Source organism: Lactuca virosa, chromosome 4 (genome assembly GCF_052849685.1).
Source record: "Lactuca virosa cultivar CGN04683 chromosome 4, Lactuca_virosa_CGN04683_v6, whole genome shotgun sequence".
NCBI lineage: Eukaryota > Viridiplantae > Streptophyta > Magnoliopsida > Asterales > Asteraceae > Lactuca > Lactuca virosa.
In genome coordinates this window covers 167,859,747-167,879,357 of record NC_136429.1, presented here as the reverse complement: position 1 = coordinate 167,879,357, position 19,611 = coordinate 167,859,747, and the positions used below count along the sequence as shown (strand labels likewise).

The 19,611-nt window shown below is 38.6% G+C and overlaps 3 protein-coding genes across 3 annotated transcripts; 1 reads left to right on the top strand and 2 right to left on the bottom strand.

Moving 5' to 3' along the window:
- Positions 1 to 1,485: 1,485 nt before the first annotated feature.
- On the top strand, positions 1,486 to 4,096 carry LOC145107701 (exocyst complex component EXO70B1-like). Its single transcript, XM_079044642.1, has one exon. It carries the CDS (start codon positions 1,820 to 1,822, stop codon positions 3,770 to 3,772), a length of 1,953 nt encoding a protein of 650 aa, XP_078900768.1. The 5' UTR covers positions 1,486 to 1,819; the 3' UTR covers positions 3,773 to 4,096.
- A 2,087-nt stretch (positions 4,097 to 6,183) lies between these two features.
- Positions 6,184 to 7,129, bottom strand: LOC145105336 (uncharacterized). Its single transcript, XM_079042456.1, has 2 exons — positions 6,908 to 7,129; positions 6,184 to 6,825 (listed from the first exon to the last, which is right to left on the bottom strand). The coding sequence occupies exons 1-2, from the start codon at positions 7,127 to 7,129 to the stop codon at positions 6,184 to 6,186; spliced, it is 864 nt and encodes a 287-aa protein (XP_078898582.1).
- A 1,216-nt stretch (positions 7,130 to 8,345) lies between these two features.
- LOC145168602 (SNF1-related protein kinase regulatory subunit gamma-1-like) lies at positions 8,346 to 10,461 on the bottom strand. The gene is made up of 4 exons (XM_079087378.1): positions 10,234 to 10,461; positions 9,614 to 9,786; positions 8,873 to 9,510; positions 8,346 to 8,794 (listed from the first exon to the last, which is right to left on the bottom strand). Exons 1-4 carry the CDS (start codon positions 10,406 to 10,408, stop codon positions 8,497 to 8,499), a joined length of 1,284 nt encoding a protein of 427 aa, XP_078943504.1. The 5' UTR covers positions 10,409 to 10,461; the 3' UTR covers positions 8,346 to 8,496.
- Positions 10,462 to 19,611: the final 9,150 nt, after the last annotated feature.

Genomic DNA, 19,611 nt, shown 5'->3' with positions numbered 1-19,611 from the left:
CGACTAACCTTACTTTTGCTTCTTCCAATAGGCTGGTGCATATTCAGAGTATTTGCTCTGGGTAATCCTAGTGAATGATGTGTTTTTATGTGTGGTAATCTTCCTTCGAATATTTCGGGGCTCGCACCAGCTCTGGTGCGGTAATGACTTGATGGCAGTGATGCATTCGTGAGTTAATGGCAACGATTGCGGCTGACCCGACGCATGTGCTAAACTTGACGATACCGTGGATTGTCGACGGTATGGCCTGTAGCTGGAAAAGCACCGGTCGCCCGAGAAAAATGTTATGCTCTGTTGTAAGGCGTATCACTGAGAATTCGATTGTTTGTGTGATTTTATCTCTCCCATCGTGACTAACTAAAGTGAGCGGTAGATGTATGGTACCCAGTGGCCATAGGCTGTATCCGCTGAAGCCTGTTAGTAGATCACCTGTTGGAGGTTTTAGACCCTCCTTACAGGAGGTAGGCAGCTGTCGGAAGCAATGTTCATAATGTATGTCGGTGCTACTACCATTTTCTATGTAGACACGATGAACTTGCATTTGGCGTATGTAGGCAATGATCAGGAGTGGATCCCAGCTGGGTGGCATTGGGTCATTTATCGAAAAATGGATAATGAGTATATTTCTAGATAATACTTTAATGTCGTCCTCCATGTTGTGTGGATTGTCTCTCTTGCAGGGCCTAACGATGGTGAAGATGTCGCCCTTTTTGTCTTGCCTCTTGCCTGCGTCTTTTGGAGCTCGGGCGTTCTTCTGGTCGACATCGAACTTGAATCTCAGGTCCTTTGCGATATCAGAGAAATCGCCCTTTAGCTGATTTTATTCAATTTCTTTCTTCGGTACCGTGCACTCGCTAGTGTCGTGAGTTTTCCTTTTGTGAAACTCATAGTACTTGCCCTTTTCTTTTTCCGACTTTGGAGGGGGTTTTCTCGATGACATGTACGTCGGTTCGGTGGTTCCGGTGCTCATCCTTGCTAAATGGACAATATCTCCAAGACGAATGTTCTTCGAAGGGTAGAGACGTTGATGGTGGCTGGTAGTATGTATGTGTGTGTTTGTGAGCTTCTTTCTGATCAGTAATAGTGAAGGAGTGGATGGGTTGGGGAAAATAAAGGGAGGGGAACTTTATTTTATTTTTTTAGTTAAAAATCATAATAAAAACATTAAATAAGTTAAAAATTAAAAATAGAAAAGTATTAATTTTTGAAAATAAAGACCGAACGTGCGTATAATTTACCTTATCTTTATTATTTAAACAATCAAAAATAAATTTAACTCGAAATCATTTGATCAACGATAGAAGTATAATTATAAAAAAAAAAAAAGTATGAAGTATAATTTACCTTATCTTTATTATTTAAACAATCAAAAATAAATTTAACTCAAAAAATAAATTTAACTCGAAATCATTTGATCAACGATAAAAACGATGTAAATAAAGCTTGGGTATGAAATATTAGTGTATTAATTAACTAACCCTTCTCTCACTCCAACAGAGGGAGGAAAAAGGAAAAATCATTGACTGACTGACAACCCCATATGATTCCATTCCATTCCACCCACAAATCATATAAATAAAACCCTTACCTGATATGCATTTGACATGACCTATTCCGGCCGGCCAACTACCCTTTTGTTCGGAAAATTTTTACCTTTGCCGGTGGGGCTAATCAATTCTTCAACGGCTTCTTGATTTTACTATCACAATCAACCGTCGATCTACACTCCTTCTACCTCCCTCTCCGTTAGAACCCTAATTTATCAACCATACACATACACAGCCTAATAATTTCGCCATTAATAAACCCACTACCGGTGATGACGACCATAGAAGGGCAAGATAGAGTCTTGGCAACGGCTCAACAAATTGTCAAGAGCCTTAACATCAATACCAAAGCAACCGAGGATATGATCTTGATTCTCTCCAGTTTTGATAATCGGTTGTCTAACATCACCGATTTGATGGAGGGAGGTACCGGTGATCGGTTTGTGTCCGCGGAGAAGATTATCCTCCGGCATGATTCAGGTCTCGGTGAACCTTCGTCCAGGAGCTCTTCGCCATGGGAAGAGTCGTCTACAGAAGCTGCTGAGTATTTGGAAGCTGTTGACACGATTATCCAGCTGACGGAAGACCTCAATATCCAGTCCGATGCCGACAGCGAGATCATGGATCGAGCTGAAAACGCGCTCCAGTTAGCTATGTCGAGGCTGGAAGATGAGTTTCTTCATATTTTGATCCGTAACACAGTCCCTCTCGACATAGATCGACTCTATGGATCGATCCGCAAGGGTTCATTCTCGTTTCCATCAAACGGGATTGAAATTGGGGACGATTTTGAAAGCTACAGAGAAGATGAGGATGGTGGGAGCGGAAGTGGGTATCATCACGAAAGAGGCCCGAGCTTAGGTGGTGATGTTTTCGTCGATTTGATCCATCCTGAAGCAATCAAGGAGCTGAAAGCCATCGCCGATCGGATGATTAGGTCCGGCTATGAAAAAGAGTGTTGTCAGGTTTACAGTAACGTCCGGCGTGATGTCTTAAACGAGTGTTTATCCATTTTAGGAGTTGAAAGGCTTAGTATCGAAGAAGTACAGAAGATTGAATGGAAAATTTTGGATGAGAAAATGAAGAAATGGATTCAAGCGATTAAAATCGTAGTCAAGGTTCTTCTTTTTGGGGAAAAACGATTATGCGAACAAGTATTCAGCGAATCCGAACTTATCAAAGAAATTAGTTTCGTTGAAACAACAAAAGGATGTGTGATGCAGCTGTTGAATTTTGGGGAAGCAGTTGCAATTGGGCAAAGATCTTCAGAAAAACTCTTTCGAATTCTCGACATGTATGACGCAGTTGCAGATGTTTTCCCTGATTTCGAATTTCTTTTCACTTATGAATCTGGAGAATTAGTCTGCAACGAGGTGAAGGTGGTTTTAACCGGATTAGGTGAAGCAGCCATTGGAACATTCGTCGAGTTCGAGAACGCTGTGAAGGGTGAAAACTCCAAAAGAGCTTTACTGGGTGGCGAGATTCATCCAGTTACACGTTATGTCATGAATTACATCAAGTTACTGGTGGATTATAGCGATTCTCTAAACACCCTTTTACCCAACACTCAAGAACATGATCCGATTTCAAAAGAACTTGATGACATCGACAGCGGGGATACTCTCTCCCCTATTTCTTGCCGATTACTATCTCTAATCACTACTTTAGAAGCAAATCTTGATGAAAAATCAAAATTATACGATGATATCGCACTTGGATACATATTCTTGATGAACAACATCCTTTACATAGTTCAAAAAGTAAAAAGCTCAGAGCTTCGAAACCTTCTTGGGGACAGATGGATTCGGAAACATCGAGGGAAGATTCGTCAATGGCACACAAGCTATCTGAGGGCAGCATGGGGGAAGGCGTTGTTGTGTTTGAAAGACGAAGTAGGGATTGGTGGGGGATCAAGTAGTGCATCGAAGTTGGTTTTAAAAGAGAAATTCAAAAACTTTAACGCATGTTTTGAAGACATTTACAGGGTGCAATCACTTTGGAAAGTTCCAGATGATCAATTACGTGAAGAACTTCGAATATCAATATCTGAGAAAGTTCTTCCTGCATATCGTGCGTTTGTGGGGAGACATGGTAGTCAATTAGAGAGTGGAAGACATGCAGGGAAATACGTGAAATATAGTCCTGATGATTTGGAGAATCATTTGTTGGATTTGTTTGAAGGGAGGCCTACTGTTTTGAACAACATAAAAAGAAAAGGTACATAAAGACTGTTGTTAACAGGTATGTATGTTACTTTTTACTGCTGCTTCTGGTTATATCTTTTGAATCCAGGATGATGATGATGATGATTTGGTGTTAGTTTTTGTTGTTGGTATTATAGGGTTTGGGCTGAAGGTAGTTATTATATATAGCCCACACCTTGATATACTGTAATAATTTTGTACATGTATTATTATGTTAGATTGTTCTCCTCTATATGTATAACTTATGTATACATTCTCATGAATACATCAGGTGTTGCACTAAAATCATGTTATGAGTTATTGGATTTGATTTTGTTTTTTAAAAGCAAAGTGAAAGTTTGTTCATATGTTTCATTCATTCATGATATCATGTTTGGTAGATCTTGTAGGGCATTTCCTGTCATATTTGAGACATGAGTTTGATGTTTTTGATGGATTGTTGTTTGATTTTTTAAAATTCCTAATAAGTAATATCTCTGTCTTGAAGCTTAACCTAATTAATTGAAAAAAGTGCTTAATATAAGATGTGCAGCATGTGTATTGATATGTTGCCATATGCATACCAGTACATGTTTTTATAATGTCTTTATGCCTATCAACCTTCCATTTTTGTATGGGTTTTGGGCGACCCTGTTATTTGTCGTGATCGGGATCAAACCAGATTGTAGTAGGAGTGTACACTTTGAATCTCTTAACATGTATTGAGCTTAACTCAAATCTCCTTCGGTCTTTATGTAAATCTCAATCATCTAAAATCACTAATGACGCTGAAATCACCAACCATTCAAGCTAAGCCAAATATTCTAGGTGTTTGACAAGTTAGGTGGATAAGAAGGGGGAGCTATTCGAATGGATCCTTTACGCGGGGATTTGCAAAAGAACTTGAAACCGGATAGTCACATTGAACAGCTTTGGAAAAACCGATAGTTTGGTTTTTGGTTTATAGGAAAAAAAAATAGGTATGGTTTGCAATTGCAAACGATACCTAATTTTTTTTATGTGTTTCATTTATTAAGTATTTTAAAATTTAAAATAAGAGTATATAGAATGCATTGTTTGATGGAATGGTTGATGAGGTGAATGTGAGAATGTCTTTTTTTTTTATTATTTTTTTTTTATTTTTTTTATTTTTTTTATTTTTTTTATTTTTTTTTCGGAACAACTGAATTTTATAAACAACCAACTAGCAAAAGACTAGAAGAACAAAACAACTACAAGAGAATTATAGAGCATTGGGTTCTTTAACCACAATGCCTAAGTTATGTTAATTCTATGATTCCTATGATTCCTATTCATAAACCAATCAAATGAACTAATAACAATATTCTCAAAAATACTACTTCTAGAAAAGGCATCGGGCTGGAAAATGACACTATTTCTATATCGCCAAAGCATCCATATTGATGTGAGCATGATGACCTTGAGTATTCTTCGCCTTGGAGCCTCCACATTAATCGAATCCACCAAGCTAAAAGATCTGCAACACTCAAGAAAGGAGGAAATGACATATTTAACCACCTCACAATCTTCATCCAATTTTAAGCAGCCATATCACACGTCAGAAAAGCTTGATTAACATCTTACGCATGTACCCCACAAGTAGGGCATAAAACTAAAAGCAAGATAATGTCTTTATTTTCCAAATTCACCCTAGTGGGGATTCTATCAAGCAAAACACACCAAAGTAAAACACTAACCTTAATCGGGACCAACTTACACCATCTAGTACCAACATCGGTCGAGCTTAAGGTTACATCATCAATGTAGTATCTAGCATTGCTGACTGTGAACACCCCATCAGGGTCCAACTCTCACTCCCATTTGTCACTACTCACTACCAACACCAAACTCTACATGACTAAGAAGATCAATCAAAGCCAAGAGTTTCTCAGCAATGACACCACCTCGAATTTCCCTATTCCAATTCCAACTCTAACTACTCTCCTGCCATCTATCAATAATCAAACACTTTTTCTCCACTCCTAATGCATAAAACCTAGGAAACTAGTCCATAAGCCTCAACTCACCCAACTACACTTCCTCCATGAACCGAGTATTACCATTATTCCCTATTCTTTTGTGTAAAAAAGAATGAAGAATAACACGTTTATCATGTAAATTATCAAAGACCTTCACTATAGTCGACCACGCCCCTCCTCTGTTCGGTTTAGGAACACGACTACCCACACTCCCATATATGTCATGTATACTTTTTATTACCTTCACCCACATCAGACTCCCATAAGTAAGTAAGCACCACTTCCATTTTGCAACAAGGCCAAATTAAACGCCTTCAAACTACCAATTACCAACCCACATTTTTCTTTAGAACTCATAGTTTGATCCACTTTATCCAACACATTTTCTACTTTGTATCATCTCCACCCCAAAAGAAGTGAATCATTAACGACTATAACGTTTTACAAACCATCTCAGGGACCTTGAATAAAGACAAAATAAATTCCAAGACTGCCAAGCATAGACCTAATTAATGTCAACCGACCTCCGATAAATAACAACTTAACTTTCCAATTAGCAAGCCTTTTCTTGAATATCTTGATCATCATTTTCCAATTATCCACACGACTTATACTCGTACCCACCAATAACCTAAGATATGAGAATGACATATTAGCAGCAGAACATCCTGTAACCACCGCAAGATCTTCAACCTCATGGCTAGCTCTCCCAACGCCAAACAAGTTGGATTTAAGCATGCCAATTTTCAACCCCGAAAATAAGAAAAAACAATTCAAAATTGTTAACAAATTAGCAATATTCATTTCATCCCATTCGCCCAATGAATAAAGTGTCATCCGCATAAAAAAAAGATGAAACAAAGTCAAACCATCTTCACCTATAACAACATCACAAAAAAGACCTTGGAGCACTGCATCCTTCATAATAATATGTAACGTTCCATGGCAATAATAAACAAAAAGGACGACAACGGATCTCCCTGTCTTAGACCTATTTGTAAAGAAAACTCCATGGTCGGGCTCCCATTCACCGACACCAAAGCACGAGAAGAAACCAAACACGCCTTTATCCACCCTATCCATTTTGGTCAAAATCTATGAAATCCATAATCTTAAACAAATATTCCCAACAAATAGAATCATACGCCTTATCAAAATCAACTTTGAAGATCATCACCTTCTTCTTTTTTCTTTTAATCCAATCAATCACTTTGTTCACTATCAGGGGGTCATCCAAAATTTTCCCGCCTTTAACAAAAGCATACTGTTCCATGCTAATGATACTATCAATAACTATAGCATGCCAATTAGCTAAAACTTTAGCAATAATTTTATACTGCACACTGGTATAACTAATAGATCTATAATCTTTAATGACAATCGGATTATCAATCTTCATATTAACGTGAAAAAGACAAGTTACAGCTATACATAATATAGCTATACAGAAATCAAAGAATTCTTAAACAAAGCTACAAATATCATCTTTAACTTTAACTTTAAGCATGTCCCATAAATTTTTTCACCCGTGACCGGAATCAAAGAATTCCTAAACGAAGCTACAAAAATCATCTTTAAGCATGTCCCAGAATCTTATAACGTCATTGAACCGTCTAATGCAATATATATATATATATATATATATATATATATATATATATATATATATATATATATATATATATATATATATATATATATATGTTTTATTGAATCGTTGTAGAGTAAGAATTAAATAGTAAATTGTATGCAACTCTTGAATGTTGATATGGCCATCCGTTAAAATTTATAGAGTTCATGCATTGTGAATGATTTTCAATGAAATTAGTGTGTTCACAATGTATAGTTTAATGAAATTGTTGAATCGGGTGTATTGTATAGCTGACATTCAATGGATTAAACTCAATAATAGTTGGATGTGACGCTGGTTTGTTGGTTTAATGGATATGAACTTTAGTGACTATTAAAATGTTCGATAGGAATAATGGAATGTTTTTTTATTATAAAATCATTAATAAACAAATGATTTTTATAAAATATGTTTCATTAAACTTTTGTATAGTTCAATGTAATATAGGGAAAAAAATAAGCTTTATAATTGTATAGAATTTAATACATTATGAATGCCTTAAAATGATAAACATGTGTTTACCGGGTCGTGTATTATTTTTAATAAAGTACATTAATTGTTAAATTTTATAAACATGGTCAATGAAAAGTGAAAATGTAAGTGCCTCTATTGGGGGTCTCTATTGGGGTGTAAGGGAGTCAAGTAAAGTCATCAAGAATGAGTTTGGCTCGTTTATGATTTTATAGTATCGAAGCAATTAAGGGAGTCAAGTAAAGGCACCGATCAGACTGTCCAATCTTCTAACCAACATTGAAGAGATAAGTCACTCCATTATGGATTCTTTTTCATAGAAATTAACTTTTTTTTTAGTGATGGCAAATTAACTCGTATTTTAGGAGGGAAATTACTATCTCTCAACCTAACGGTTGTAGAATTAGTTAGATATCATGGGCTAAAAGGCCTGTTGGTGTTCCAAATTAAATTCAATAATCACTTTTCCACTTCCCATATATTAACCTTATACCCAACAATAATAATTCCCACATACAACCATGAATACAATCGAATCGATGCACCAAGTATTCTTCATTCTTTCAAATACACAAGATACCAAAAACAAACCAAAAGACTTACAAATTAACAATAGACTCTTCCCGACAAAAAGGTTTTATTATCTGATCATTTTTTTTTCTCTCCTAAACCCTCGAGTTTTGAGGTATGGGCAAAATACCATCAAAGAAATCCCCAAAATACCCTCTAGGCTCATGTACTAACCTGGATATAATATCTCTCAGCGTTATCAACCCTTCAAGCTTCCCTTCATTATCCACCACATAAATCCTATGAATCTTTAACGAATCAAGCTTCAAAATCACATCTTTAAGCGTATCATCTTTTCTGCAACTAACCATCTCACTCATCAATGGCGACCCCTTCTGATTCTTCTCCAAGTAGCTTTTCACCGCTGTTATAAAATTCTTAGCAGTAATCGATCTGCAGTAAAAATCTCAACCCTTTTAAATTCCTGTTAAATCATTGACAAAAATTAAAGTTTAAAAAAAAAAAACAAACCTGTAATCTTTATAAATCTCAGGGGCAATTAGGAGGAATTGAATATCTCTAATACTGATATTACCAACCGCCTTGTTGCCGCCGCCGCTAGCCACCACCGGAACACCACCAACTCCCTTCTCCTGCATGATTTTAAACGCCTGAAGAACGGGTTCATCTTCTTCTACCTTAATAATCCGATTAGATTTCATAAGAGGAAGACCAATCTCATGTAATTTCTTGGATCCCCAGCTTTTGAACCACTGAAGATCAACACATTCTTCCAACATATGAAACACTGCAGATTGAGTGATGATATTTTCAATCTTTCTATCACCTAAATCAACAACCGGGACACTTTTCATTCTGTACTTTGATAGAAGTAAAAGCATGGTGAGAAAGGAGTTTGATGGTTGTAATGCCAGAAATGGAGCCCAACGAAATGTCCCTGAGATGTCTTTAACCTTTGTGTTTTTATAGAAATCGGAAGAAGTTAAGAGTTCAAAGAAGTTCCCGGCGGTTTTAGGAGAACCCGGCTGTGAGCTTCTGTATCTCGGGGAAGACATGCCGCTGGCGGCGGCGGCAACTGCAGGTCCGGTGGGTTCCTGTAATGCTCTAGCGAATACTTCGGCTGCATCCAATCCCTCTTTCTTTTCTGACTGATGTTGAGATAAGAGTGTGAGATCATATCATAATATCATATGAACTCTGTTATGATTTACGAAATTTGTGATTTGGGGGAAGAAATTGAAGTATGTGAACCTGATGTAGAATCCAAACGACGATGCCTGCGAATTCGACTATACCAAGATATCGATCGATCCAACTGGAATCTTCTGGTGCATCGACGTCTACGACTGGTGCGCTGAGGAGTTTGTTTTGGGAGAGTAATCGAACAGCTTCACCCAGACTGGCATCCGATCTGATCTCGATTACTGAACACTAGAATATGGATAATGAAAATCGTATACAAATTGGGAAAAAGAATTGTTGTTTTGAGTTGCTTAAATGAAAGCATCGATCTGATCATTACGTTTTTCCATCACATACAAATTCAACGAATGGTACGAATCAGACGCAGTTTAAGATCAAATCATTCGTAAATTCTCACATGCAGTGTGTATTTGGTAGAATCAAATCATACGTAATATGCTACACGAATGTAATCTACTAACATCATCCATTGTAAATTCTGTAAAATCAACAACTAAATCCTTACATCTACTCAGATCATCCATAAACTCCTTAAAATCAACAAAAATCAGAAGCATAAAATCACACATTTATGATTGTAAACATGTTCCTGGTTATTGAACCACGATAGATTTTTGTGAATGAGTTCGATCTAGAGCATAAGATCAAAAAGACATATAAACAAATACCTTCCGAAGACGAAGTTTGTGGAAACTGGGAAACGGGAATACTTTCGAAACATGCATTAAGCTTCTCCGTGGGAGATAGCTGTGGCTCTTGTACGTCCCACAGGTCCTCCACTTCCAGCCCTAGCTTCGCCTCTGGGCTCTTCGGACTTCCTTCCTCCACCACCATTTTCGACATTACTTTCTCTCTCAAAATTTCGTTTCTGCAAATGGTTTATTTTGGCGCACACATGAATGATGAATCTAATTTCAAAACAGCAATTCTTATTAATTAGTGTTAAATCTGCACCGTTGATGTGTTTGAGATGAAATTTTGTGGAGTTTGCTTGGTGACACGTGGATGGGAAGACGTGAGTCAAAGGTGTTTCACGAGCTATTCGCTAGACGGACCATGATCCGAGATTTATTTAAGGAAACATCCTACTTTTAGGAGAATGTTCATTCATCAAAGGAAACGAGGGTTCGTTACTTAGTTACTACTTTTTTTTTTATATATACAAATACAATGATATTTATTTTATAAAAAATATATAATGGTGTTTCAAAATATGATCAGGTTATGTTTTAAGTGATTTCAGTGTTATTAAACACTTTAGATAAATGAAATTGAAATTTATGTGTATAATTTTATTCACTACTAGTTGTGTGACCCATGTATTACATGAGTTAATTTAAAAAAAAAAAGTTAAATATGAAGGTCTAAATAATTGAGAACTTTGAATTTATAAAAAAAATAAAAAAAAAATAATGAATTATTAAAATTGAAATGTTTTTTATCTTTTAAATTTAAACAAATAATTTAAATAAATAAACAAAAGAAACTAATAAACTTTAATTTAAAATTTATGAAATTAGAAGGTAAGCTAACTAATGAAATTGATATTCATTTATTACTATATTTATTGTAATTATTACATTAAAATATTATCTAAAATTTAATAAAATAGGAAAACCCATAAATGACATATGGAAAAAAATTAATTCAAAATTACCATAAATTGACATTTGTCAAATTGAAGGGGAGCATGTCATGTGGCAAAAAAGTTCTTTATTTATTAGGGAGGAGATGCTTAAGTAGGAGTCAAGATGTGTTGATGTTAACCTAAATGAAGTATTTGCATAGAACAATAACATCAAAGCACCTTACACAAAAGTTGTGTGTTTTATATATTTTTGAACAAGCAAATTATATGAACTGGGAAACTAGGAAGCCATAAGGCTTACATAAAAACAGAAGCTGCAAAAAAGAAAACTGATCCACTAACATCTCACATAAGAATAAAAAGAAAACAACCCATTACTTGAAAGACAAAGTTAAATGAGGAAATTGGAAAATAAAGACAAGGGAATAAAAGTAAAAAAAATGTGCATAATGAACCAAGCACGTGACAAGTGTTGTACTTTAACATTCTCTCTCAACACCTACTTCAATCATTCCAATTTTCTCATAGAACTCAACCATCTTCTTGCTTGACAATCATTCCGTGAGAAAATCTATAACTTGGTTTGAGGTTTTCAATGGGTTTTCTAGGTTACAAAACAAATAAATTAAGCAGTGAAATCATAAAACTATTTTATAAGAACATGCAACCTAGAAATCTATGACTTTTCTCAAAATAATAACATACTATGAAAACTTTAAACTGACCTAGGTATAATCGAAAATCACATGGATTGGAATACATACCTTGTGTTATAATCGTATATAACACTCCTTGATCCTCAAGTCTTCTTTGGAAAGCTAGCACCAATAGTGTAGATGCCTCTAATGGCTCATACCCAAAACCCTAAAATGCTAGGAACGAAAATGAAAGAGGATAGATGAGGAGAATTTTTGGATTCTTCTTCTTAAGAGGTTAGGCCGAAAATGCCAAGAGTTAGGGTCTTATTTATAGTTGGTGGATCACAAGGATAAACGCTAATTTGAATAATAAGATATTCCAATTTTATCTAATTCAAAGTGGTTATCCTTATCAGCTATGGAAGGCTTTCAGAACCCTTTTGGAACCTCATAGAAACCGTCTAAGCCAGAAAAGTTCTAGAATTGTCTTCCTTGATATTGAACAATTGCAATTCAACCCTTGCACCTTTAATTAATTATAATTAATCCAAAATTAATTTCTAATTAATTCTGATTGATTCTAAATTAATTCTAAACTATTTCTAAATAAATTATTAACCAAATAATAAATTAACAAATTATTTTCTCACTCACCTAAAATTGTTTCTACTTATTTCTAGTTCTTGAGGGCAACCCAAAAATTAATTTGCTTTTATTCCATAATGTTATACCAATTTAGTTATGACCTTAGACGCCTAATCCAACAGTCTCCCACTTAGATAAGTCATCAACTACAATTGCAAGTATGACCCGTGAATAAACAACAAAGTGTGCTTTCCAAAGCCACTGTCGAACTCTGAATCATATTAGGCATTGACCCTAAGATAAGTGATCAACTAGTCCTTCGTTCTTCAAGATATCATATGGACACGAGAAATGGATACAAATTAATCTCATAGTCCAAGATTTTGTTTCCCAATTTCCGATTTATGGTGGCCTTATTATACTACGAATTGAACATATCAATTTAGTCCCAACTGAGCTCAATATTATAATGTCAACATCAAATTACCATGGGGCCAAAAGATATCACTTTTCCTTTAATAGGCAAAAGGAATAAATAAACTTTGACCATATAATCACACCCTTTACTCATCATGCCATACATGGAACTATATTTATAACACCCAGTTACAAATGCGTTAATGTAATACTAATGCACAACAGAGTCGTAAACTATAACTTATATATCTCTGTTTGAAGAATAGAATATATTATAGTCTTAGGATTACTCGTGATTAAATCCATGAAGTAATCTCTAAGAGCAGGTTTAACCAATATTTAAAATCCATATTTAAGCACTCATGAGTATAGAAGCAACCCCCATGCCATGTCCAATCACTTTGAACAATCTACTAATACTCCATGACAGTCTTAAATCATTACTTACTCCCAAAAGTATGACCGACTATAGCATTTTGAATAACTTAATACTCTGAAAGTAAACATGCAAAACGAAACACAAGAATTGTTAAATGTGACTCGAGCATTTTGAGCATTCTCATGGAGCATTTAGATCATGTTCATGGAGCATTTAATTCGGAGCACTACTCAATGGAGCACTTGGGGTTCATGGAGCATGTGAAAAAGGAACGGATCATCTAAGAAGGGAATGGATCACTAAAGGAACATATCAAGTGCCAAAGGAACGGATCATATGAAAGGGGGTTTAGAGCACCTGGAAGAGGTTTGGAATACTTGGGAGTGATATGGAGCAACAAGGGAAATTGTTGCGCCATCTGATAAAGGGTTGGGCCAAGAAGGATGCTTTTACACCAAGGGCATTTCTTCTTGCACCAAGCTACTCCCTCTTGCGCGATGGGATATCCTTCTTGCGCCATGGAGTATGTTGTTGTGCCAAGCATGACCTTGTTGCACCATGCTGAAGGGAATTGAGCATTCTAACACTCCTATGGTGTACATGCAACCCTATAAACCTTGGATCTATGTTTTCTCTATTATACATGCAAATATTCAATATTCCAAGGTTTCATCCTAACTAGCATAATAAGAAGTAACTATACTACAAGAATCTAGTAGAATGACATACCTTTTGATGGAGCATGAAGTCTTGAACCTTTAAGAGCCTAGTGCCTCAAGTGTTGCACCTCAAATGGTTCACACAACACCAAGAACCCTTGGAATAACTAGAGAATAAGGATACTTAGGTTTATACTCATGAAATCGGTTTGCCCTCTTTGTGTACACACACTAGTCCCATTTCATGAACCATAGACCTCTTTATATAGTGTGGAGGATTAGGGTTACATTCATGTAAACCCTAATACCCATGACCTTTCATTTCCATAGGATCCATGGGTTAAACACTCCATGGACTATCCATGAAAGCTTAGCCCAACCTAAATGAACTTGGCCCACCATATATATAAGAGTCCATATTTAATTAGTTCCTTTTTTATCACTAAATTAATTCTAAATTAATTCTTAATCAATACTAATTAAATAACATGATTTCATATTAATATATTAGAACTTATAATATATTAATATAAATCACTAGTATCCTTTTTCTCATTTTGTCTATCTAATTGTTCCGATGCCATGCAACCCAAATGGACCATGCGAAATCGGGTCAAGTACATACCAATTATAGTTATGGGCTTAGACACTAATCCAACAGTCTCCCACTTGGATAAGTCGAAAACTATTATTGCGTATGACTCCAAAACTCGACTAGCAATCGTAGCTCTTAAAGCCGATGTCGAACTCTGACCTTAGTCAATGACTTGTCCATTAGATAAGGGATCATATATTCCTCCATTCTAGATATCATATGGACTGAGACATGGATTGTAATCATTCTCTCTGTCCATTTGTTGTTTCCCGATTTCCGATTTATGACGACCGACTAATTGAACAAATCAAATCAGTCCAGGCTTGGCCAAGCACTTAGAGGTGTCATCACTAAATCATCGAGGGGCCCACAGATATCGCTTTTATCCCATCAAGGGTAAAAGGAATGGATAAACTTCGACTCATATGCTTGTTCTACTACTTGTTGAATCATACACAAAGGTACATTTTATAACATCGAGTTACCAATGCGTTTTCGTACAATCAATGTATAACCAACTCATAGTCAACAACTCATATCTCCAGGTTTGAAGAATATAAGATATTATCGTCTCATGATCACTCGTGATAAAATCCATGAAGTGATTCAAATGAGCGTGGGTTTAATCCAATACTCAGAACTTATGAGCACTCATGAATGTTGTAGCAACTCTTGCTATGTCCAATACCTTAGACATCTACAAACCAACTTCATGACAGTCTTGCCCTAATACCTACTTCCAACGTATTATCGACTGTGGATGGTTTGAATAACTTAGTCATTCAGGAAGAATGACCTAGTTATTCTGGAAGTCAAAACATCCAAAGTAACACAAGAATAATCGAATCCAATATGGTCTCAGAACTTATGAATATAAATAGAACACCTTTTATTTATCACCATATTGATTACACATTATTCATTGTATAATGTTTCAAATTTGTAAACTTAAGACTTGAATTAAAACAATAGTTTTCCCATGCTCCAAGCATGTACACTATGTTTTCTGAACACTAGTCATGCCATACACCAAGTATGCACACTATGTTTGTCTATGATCTTTACTTTGTGGAATAGATCGATTTTACATAATTCCAATGATTCTCATTTCACAATCCCAAATCCTTACCGTAAATGTAAGAATTCCAAATTCCTACCATTTATCGAAATCTGTTAGATTCTAAACTTATATGCATTGATCCTCTTGTAATGACTATGCACAAAAGTCACAAAGACTTGTCATCAGACATTACAAAGTATTCCAATGGAGATCAATTCCATTGAAACGAAGTCTCAAAGTCAATGTACATTGCTTTGAACATCCTTCTTGCATTAAGTTTCCTAATCTTACACAGATCTAATGAATAACTTCCACCTATGGGACATTTCCATATTCTCATTTTGACTATCACTTCTAAACAAGAGTTGCCTCTTTTCAGAATATGTCAATATGGTCCTCTCCAAAAATTTACACCATACTTCCAACTGTCCCTGAGCAACCAATCTTTGGTAAACCTTAGATTGTCCTCGACAATTTCTTAATCACTTTAGTCACATCCAGTTCTAGTACTTTTTCCCTCTTAAACACAGGAAACCTTTCCTAAAACCCACCCAAAAGAGATTAAAGATGAAATGAGACAAGGAAACAGCCTAATACCTTCAAGAGAGTGCACACTGAAGTAGACCTTTGCTTCCCCACGAGGTCCTTGATTCAATTTACATGTTTTCCCAAGAGTTTCCTCACCAAGATCCCTCTTCCAAGCTTTAATACACCAAAGAAACACACACAAACGATTTAGGGTTTAAGGGTGTCAAGAAGTTGTAAAGGGGAGGCTGGGGGAGGCCAATGATCCTTTAAATAGGGTGCAAAACCCCGAAATTTAGGGTTTCATCTGCCAGCTCCTACTCGTCGAGTCCCTTCTTGGACTCGGCAAGTAGGTCACTAAAACACGTGGACCAACCCGCTGCTACTCGACGAGTATGGCAGCCAACTCGTCGAGCAGACCTTGAAATGAAGAAAATCTTAATAAATCAATACCTGAGAATCGGGGCGTTACAATTCTCCCCCACTTGAACTAGACTTCGTCCTCGAAGTCGGCCGCGGTGAACAACTCCGGATAGTGCTCCCACATCTATGCCTCCGACTACCACGTCCACTCGGACCCCCTCCGATGCTCCCACTGTACCTTCACCAAAGGTATCTCCTTGTTCCGTAGAACTTTCATCTTCCTCTCCAGTATGGCCACAGGCCTCTCCACGTAATTCAGGCGCTCATCGACCTGAATATCATCCAACGACACCACTGCCTTCTGATCCATAATGCACTATCGCAACTGCGAAACGTGGAAAGTGTTGTGGATCTGACTAAGCTCATCTGGTAGCTCTAGCATGTAACACACCTTGCCAACCCTGGCAATGATCCTGAACTGCCCAATGTAACGGGGACCCAATTTCCCCCTCTTCCTGAAGCGAATCACACCCTTCCAGGGTGAGACCTTCAGGAGTACCATATCACCCACCTGAAATTCCAGCTCAGATCGGCGTCTGTCGGCGTAACTCTTCTGCCGACTCTGAGCGGTCTGCAGTCGCTGCCTAATCTGCTGAATCTTCTCAATAGTCTGCAAGACTACTTCCGTCCTTCCCATCACCCTGCGTCCGACCTCAACCCGACAAACTGGGGTGCGACATCTCCGCCCATACAACAGCTCGAAAGGCGGGGCGCCAATGCTGGAATGATAGTTGTTGTTGTAGGTGAACTCTGCAAGCGGTAGGTGGGAATCCTAGCTTCCACCGAAGTCAATGACACACACCCTCAACATATCCTCGAGGATCTGAATGGTCTGCTCGCTTTGACCGTCAGTCTACGGATGGAAATCTATGCTGAGGTGCAACCGCGTGCCCAGCTCCTCGTGAAACTTCTGCCAGAAACGGGAGGTAAACCTAATATCCCGGTCGGAAACAATGGAGACCGGAACCCCATGGCGAGCCACGATCTCGCGGACTTACACGTCAGCCAATTTCTCGGCCGATGAACTCTCCCATATGGCCAAGAAATGGGCACTCTTGGTCAATCGATCCACGATGACCCATATAGCATCAAACCCTTTCGCCGTCCTCGGCAACTTGGTAATAAAGTCCATCGTGATCTGTTCCCATTTCCACATGGGAATCTCCAGGGGCTGCAGCTTGTCATGCGGCCTCTGATGCTCGGCCTTGACCATCCTATAGGTCAAGCACCTCTCGACGTACCAAGCGATTTCTCGCTTCATGCACGGCCACCGGTAGCTCAAACTCAAATCCCGGTACATCTTGGTAGCCCCCGGGTGAATGGAGAAGTGAGACTTATGAGCCTCCTCCATCACTGTCTGTCTGACCCCTCCAGACATTGGAACCCATACCCGACCGCATCGGGTCAATAATCCTCGGCTATACCGCACAAACCAAGTGCTCTCACCCCTAATCCTTTCCATTTTCCAGTTCTCTGGTCGCATGCCCTCCACCTAAGCATCCCTGATCAAACTTATAAGCAGAGAATCCACCGCTATCCTCATACATACCGCTGGGGTGGAAGACCTAGCAGACTTGCGGCTCAGAGCGTCCGCCACCACATTCGCTTTACCGGGGTGGTAAAGGATCTCGCAGTCGTAGTCCTTGACAACATCCAACCACCTACGCTGCCTCATGTTCAGGTTCGGCTGATCCATGATGTGCCTCAAACTCTTGTGATCTGTGTATATGGTACATCGGACCCCATAAAGGTAATGCCTCCATATCTTGAGAGCGAACACCACCGCTCCCAACTTTAAATCGTGAGTAGGGTATCTCGTCTTATGCGGCTTCAGCTACCGCGACGCGTAGGCTATCACACGTCCTCTCTGCATGAGGACCGCCCCCAAACCTGTGATGAATGCATCACAGAATACCACAAAATCCTCCACTCCCTCTGGGAGTGTCAAGACTAGAGCCTCGCACAAACGTTGATGGAGAGTCTCAAACGCCCTCTGCTGTTCAGGACCCCACCGGAAATCCACCCCCTTCCTCGTCAGACGAGTGAGGGGTACTGCAATCTTAGAAAAATCTCGAATAAACCTCCGGTAGTACCCTGCTAGAACCAGAAAACTCCTGATGTCCGAAGGAGACCTCGGCACCTCTCACTGCATGACTGCCTCGATCTTGGCCGGGTCGACCAAAATCTCCTCCTGGTTAACGAGATGTCCTAAGAATTGGACCTCTCGCAACCAAAACTCACACTTCGAGAACTTGGCATACAACCGTTCTCGTCTCAGAACTCCCAACAACTCCCTGAGGTGCTCCTCATGCTGCTCTCGGGTCTTGGAATACACCAAGATTTCATCTATGAACACGATGACCGAGCGATCAAGCATCGGTCTGCAGACCCGATTCATCAGGTCCATGAATACTGCTGGCGTGTTGGTGAGCCCAAATGGCATCACTACGAACTTGTAATGACCATAACGAGTCCGAAACGCGGTCTTCTCCACGTCCTCCTCTCTGACCCGGACCTGATGATACCCCGACCTCAAATCAATCTTGGAGAACCAAGATGCACCCTGCAACTGATCGAAAAGACCATCTATCCTCGGGAGTGGATAACGGTTCTTTACCGTCAACTTTTTTAACTCCCTATAATCAATGCACATCCGGTGCGAACCGTCCTTCTTCCTGACGAAAAGGATCGGCGCTCCACATGGAGAACTGCTAGGTCGAATGAACTGCTTGCCCATCAGTTCCTGCAGCTGTGAAGACAGCTCCTGTATCTCGGGTGGCGCCAACCGGTACGATGCCTTAGCGATAGGAGCCGTACCCGGCACCAGATCGATCCGGAACTCGACCTGCCTCTCCGGAGGTATCCCTGGCAACTCCTCAGGGAACACATCGGCAAACTCCCTAACTATTGGAACCTCTGAAACTTAAGTCTGATCCCTCACCCGCGTATCTACCACATACGCTAGCACATCCGTGTTGAATGTACTGCCGAACCCTGGCAGCTGAACAAAACCCTGATCCCACTTTGGTGCCCTCGCCATATACAATCAGTTCTCCCCCACTTGGGGTTCGAACTACCACTCGCTGGCCCTCGCAATCTATCATGGCACCAAAACGGCTAAGCCAATCCATCCCTACGATCACGCACACCTCCCCCATGGGAATCGGTATCAAATCT

Excerpts from the sequence above, each read along its gene's own strand:
- LOC145107701 (XM_079044642.1), top strand. The coding sequence starts at position 1,820 with ATGACGACCATAGAAGGGCAAGATAGAGTCTTGGCAACGGCTCAACAA.
- LOC145105336 (XM_079042456.1), bottom strand. The coding sequence starts at position 7,129 with ATGAAGATTGATAATCCGATTGTCATTAAAGATTATAGATCTATTAGT. Across the intron at positions 6,826-6,907 it reads TTAAAAGAAAAAAGAAGAAG|ATTTTGACCAAAATGGATAG; the intron begins GTGATGATCTTC and ends TGGATTTCATAG.
- LOC145168602 (XM_079087378.1), bottom strand. The coding sequence starts at position 10,408 with ATGTCGAAAATGGTGGTGGAGGAAGGAAGTCCGAAGAGCCCAGAGGCG. Across the intron at positions 9,787-10,233 it reads ACAAACTTCGTCTTCGGAAG|TAATCGAGATCAGATCGGAT; the intron begins GTATTTGTTTAT and ends TCTAGTGTTCAG. Across the intron at positions 9,511-9,613 it reads TCGTTTGGATTCTACATCAG|TCAGAAAAGAAAGAGGGATT; the intron begins GTTCACATACTT and ends TCTCAACATCAG.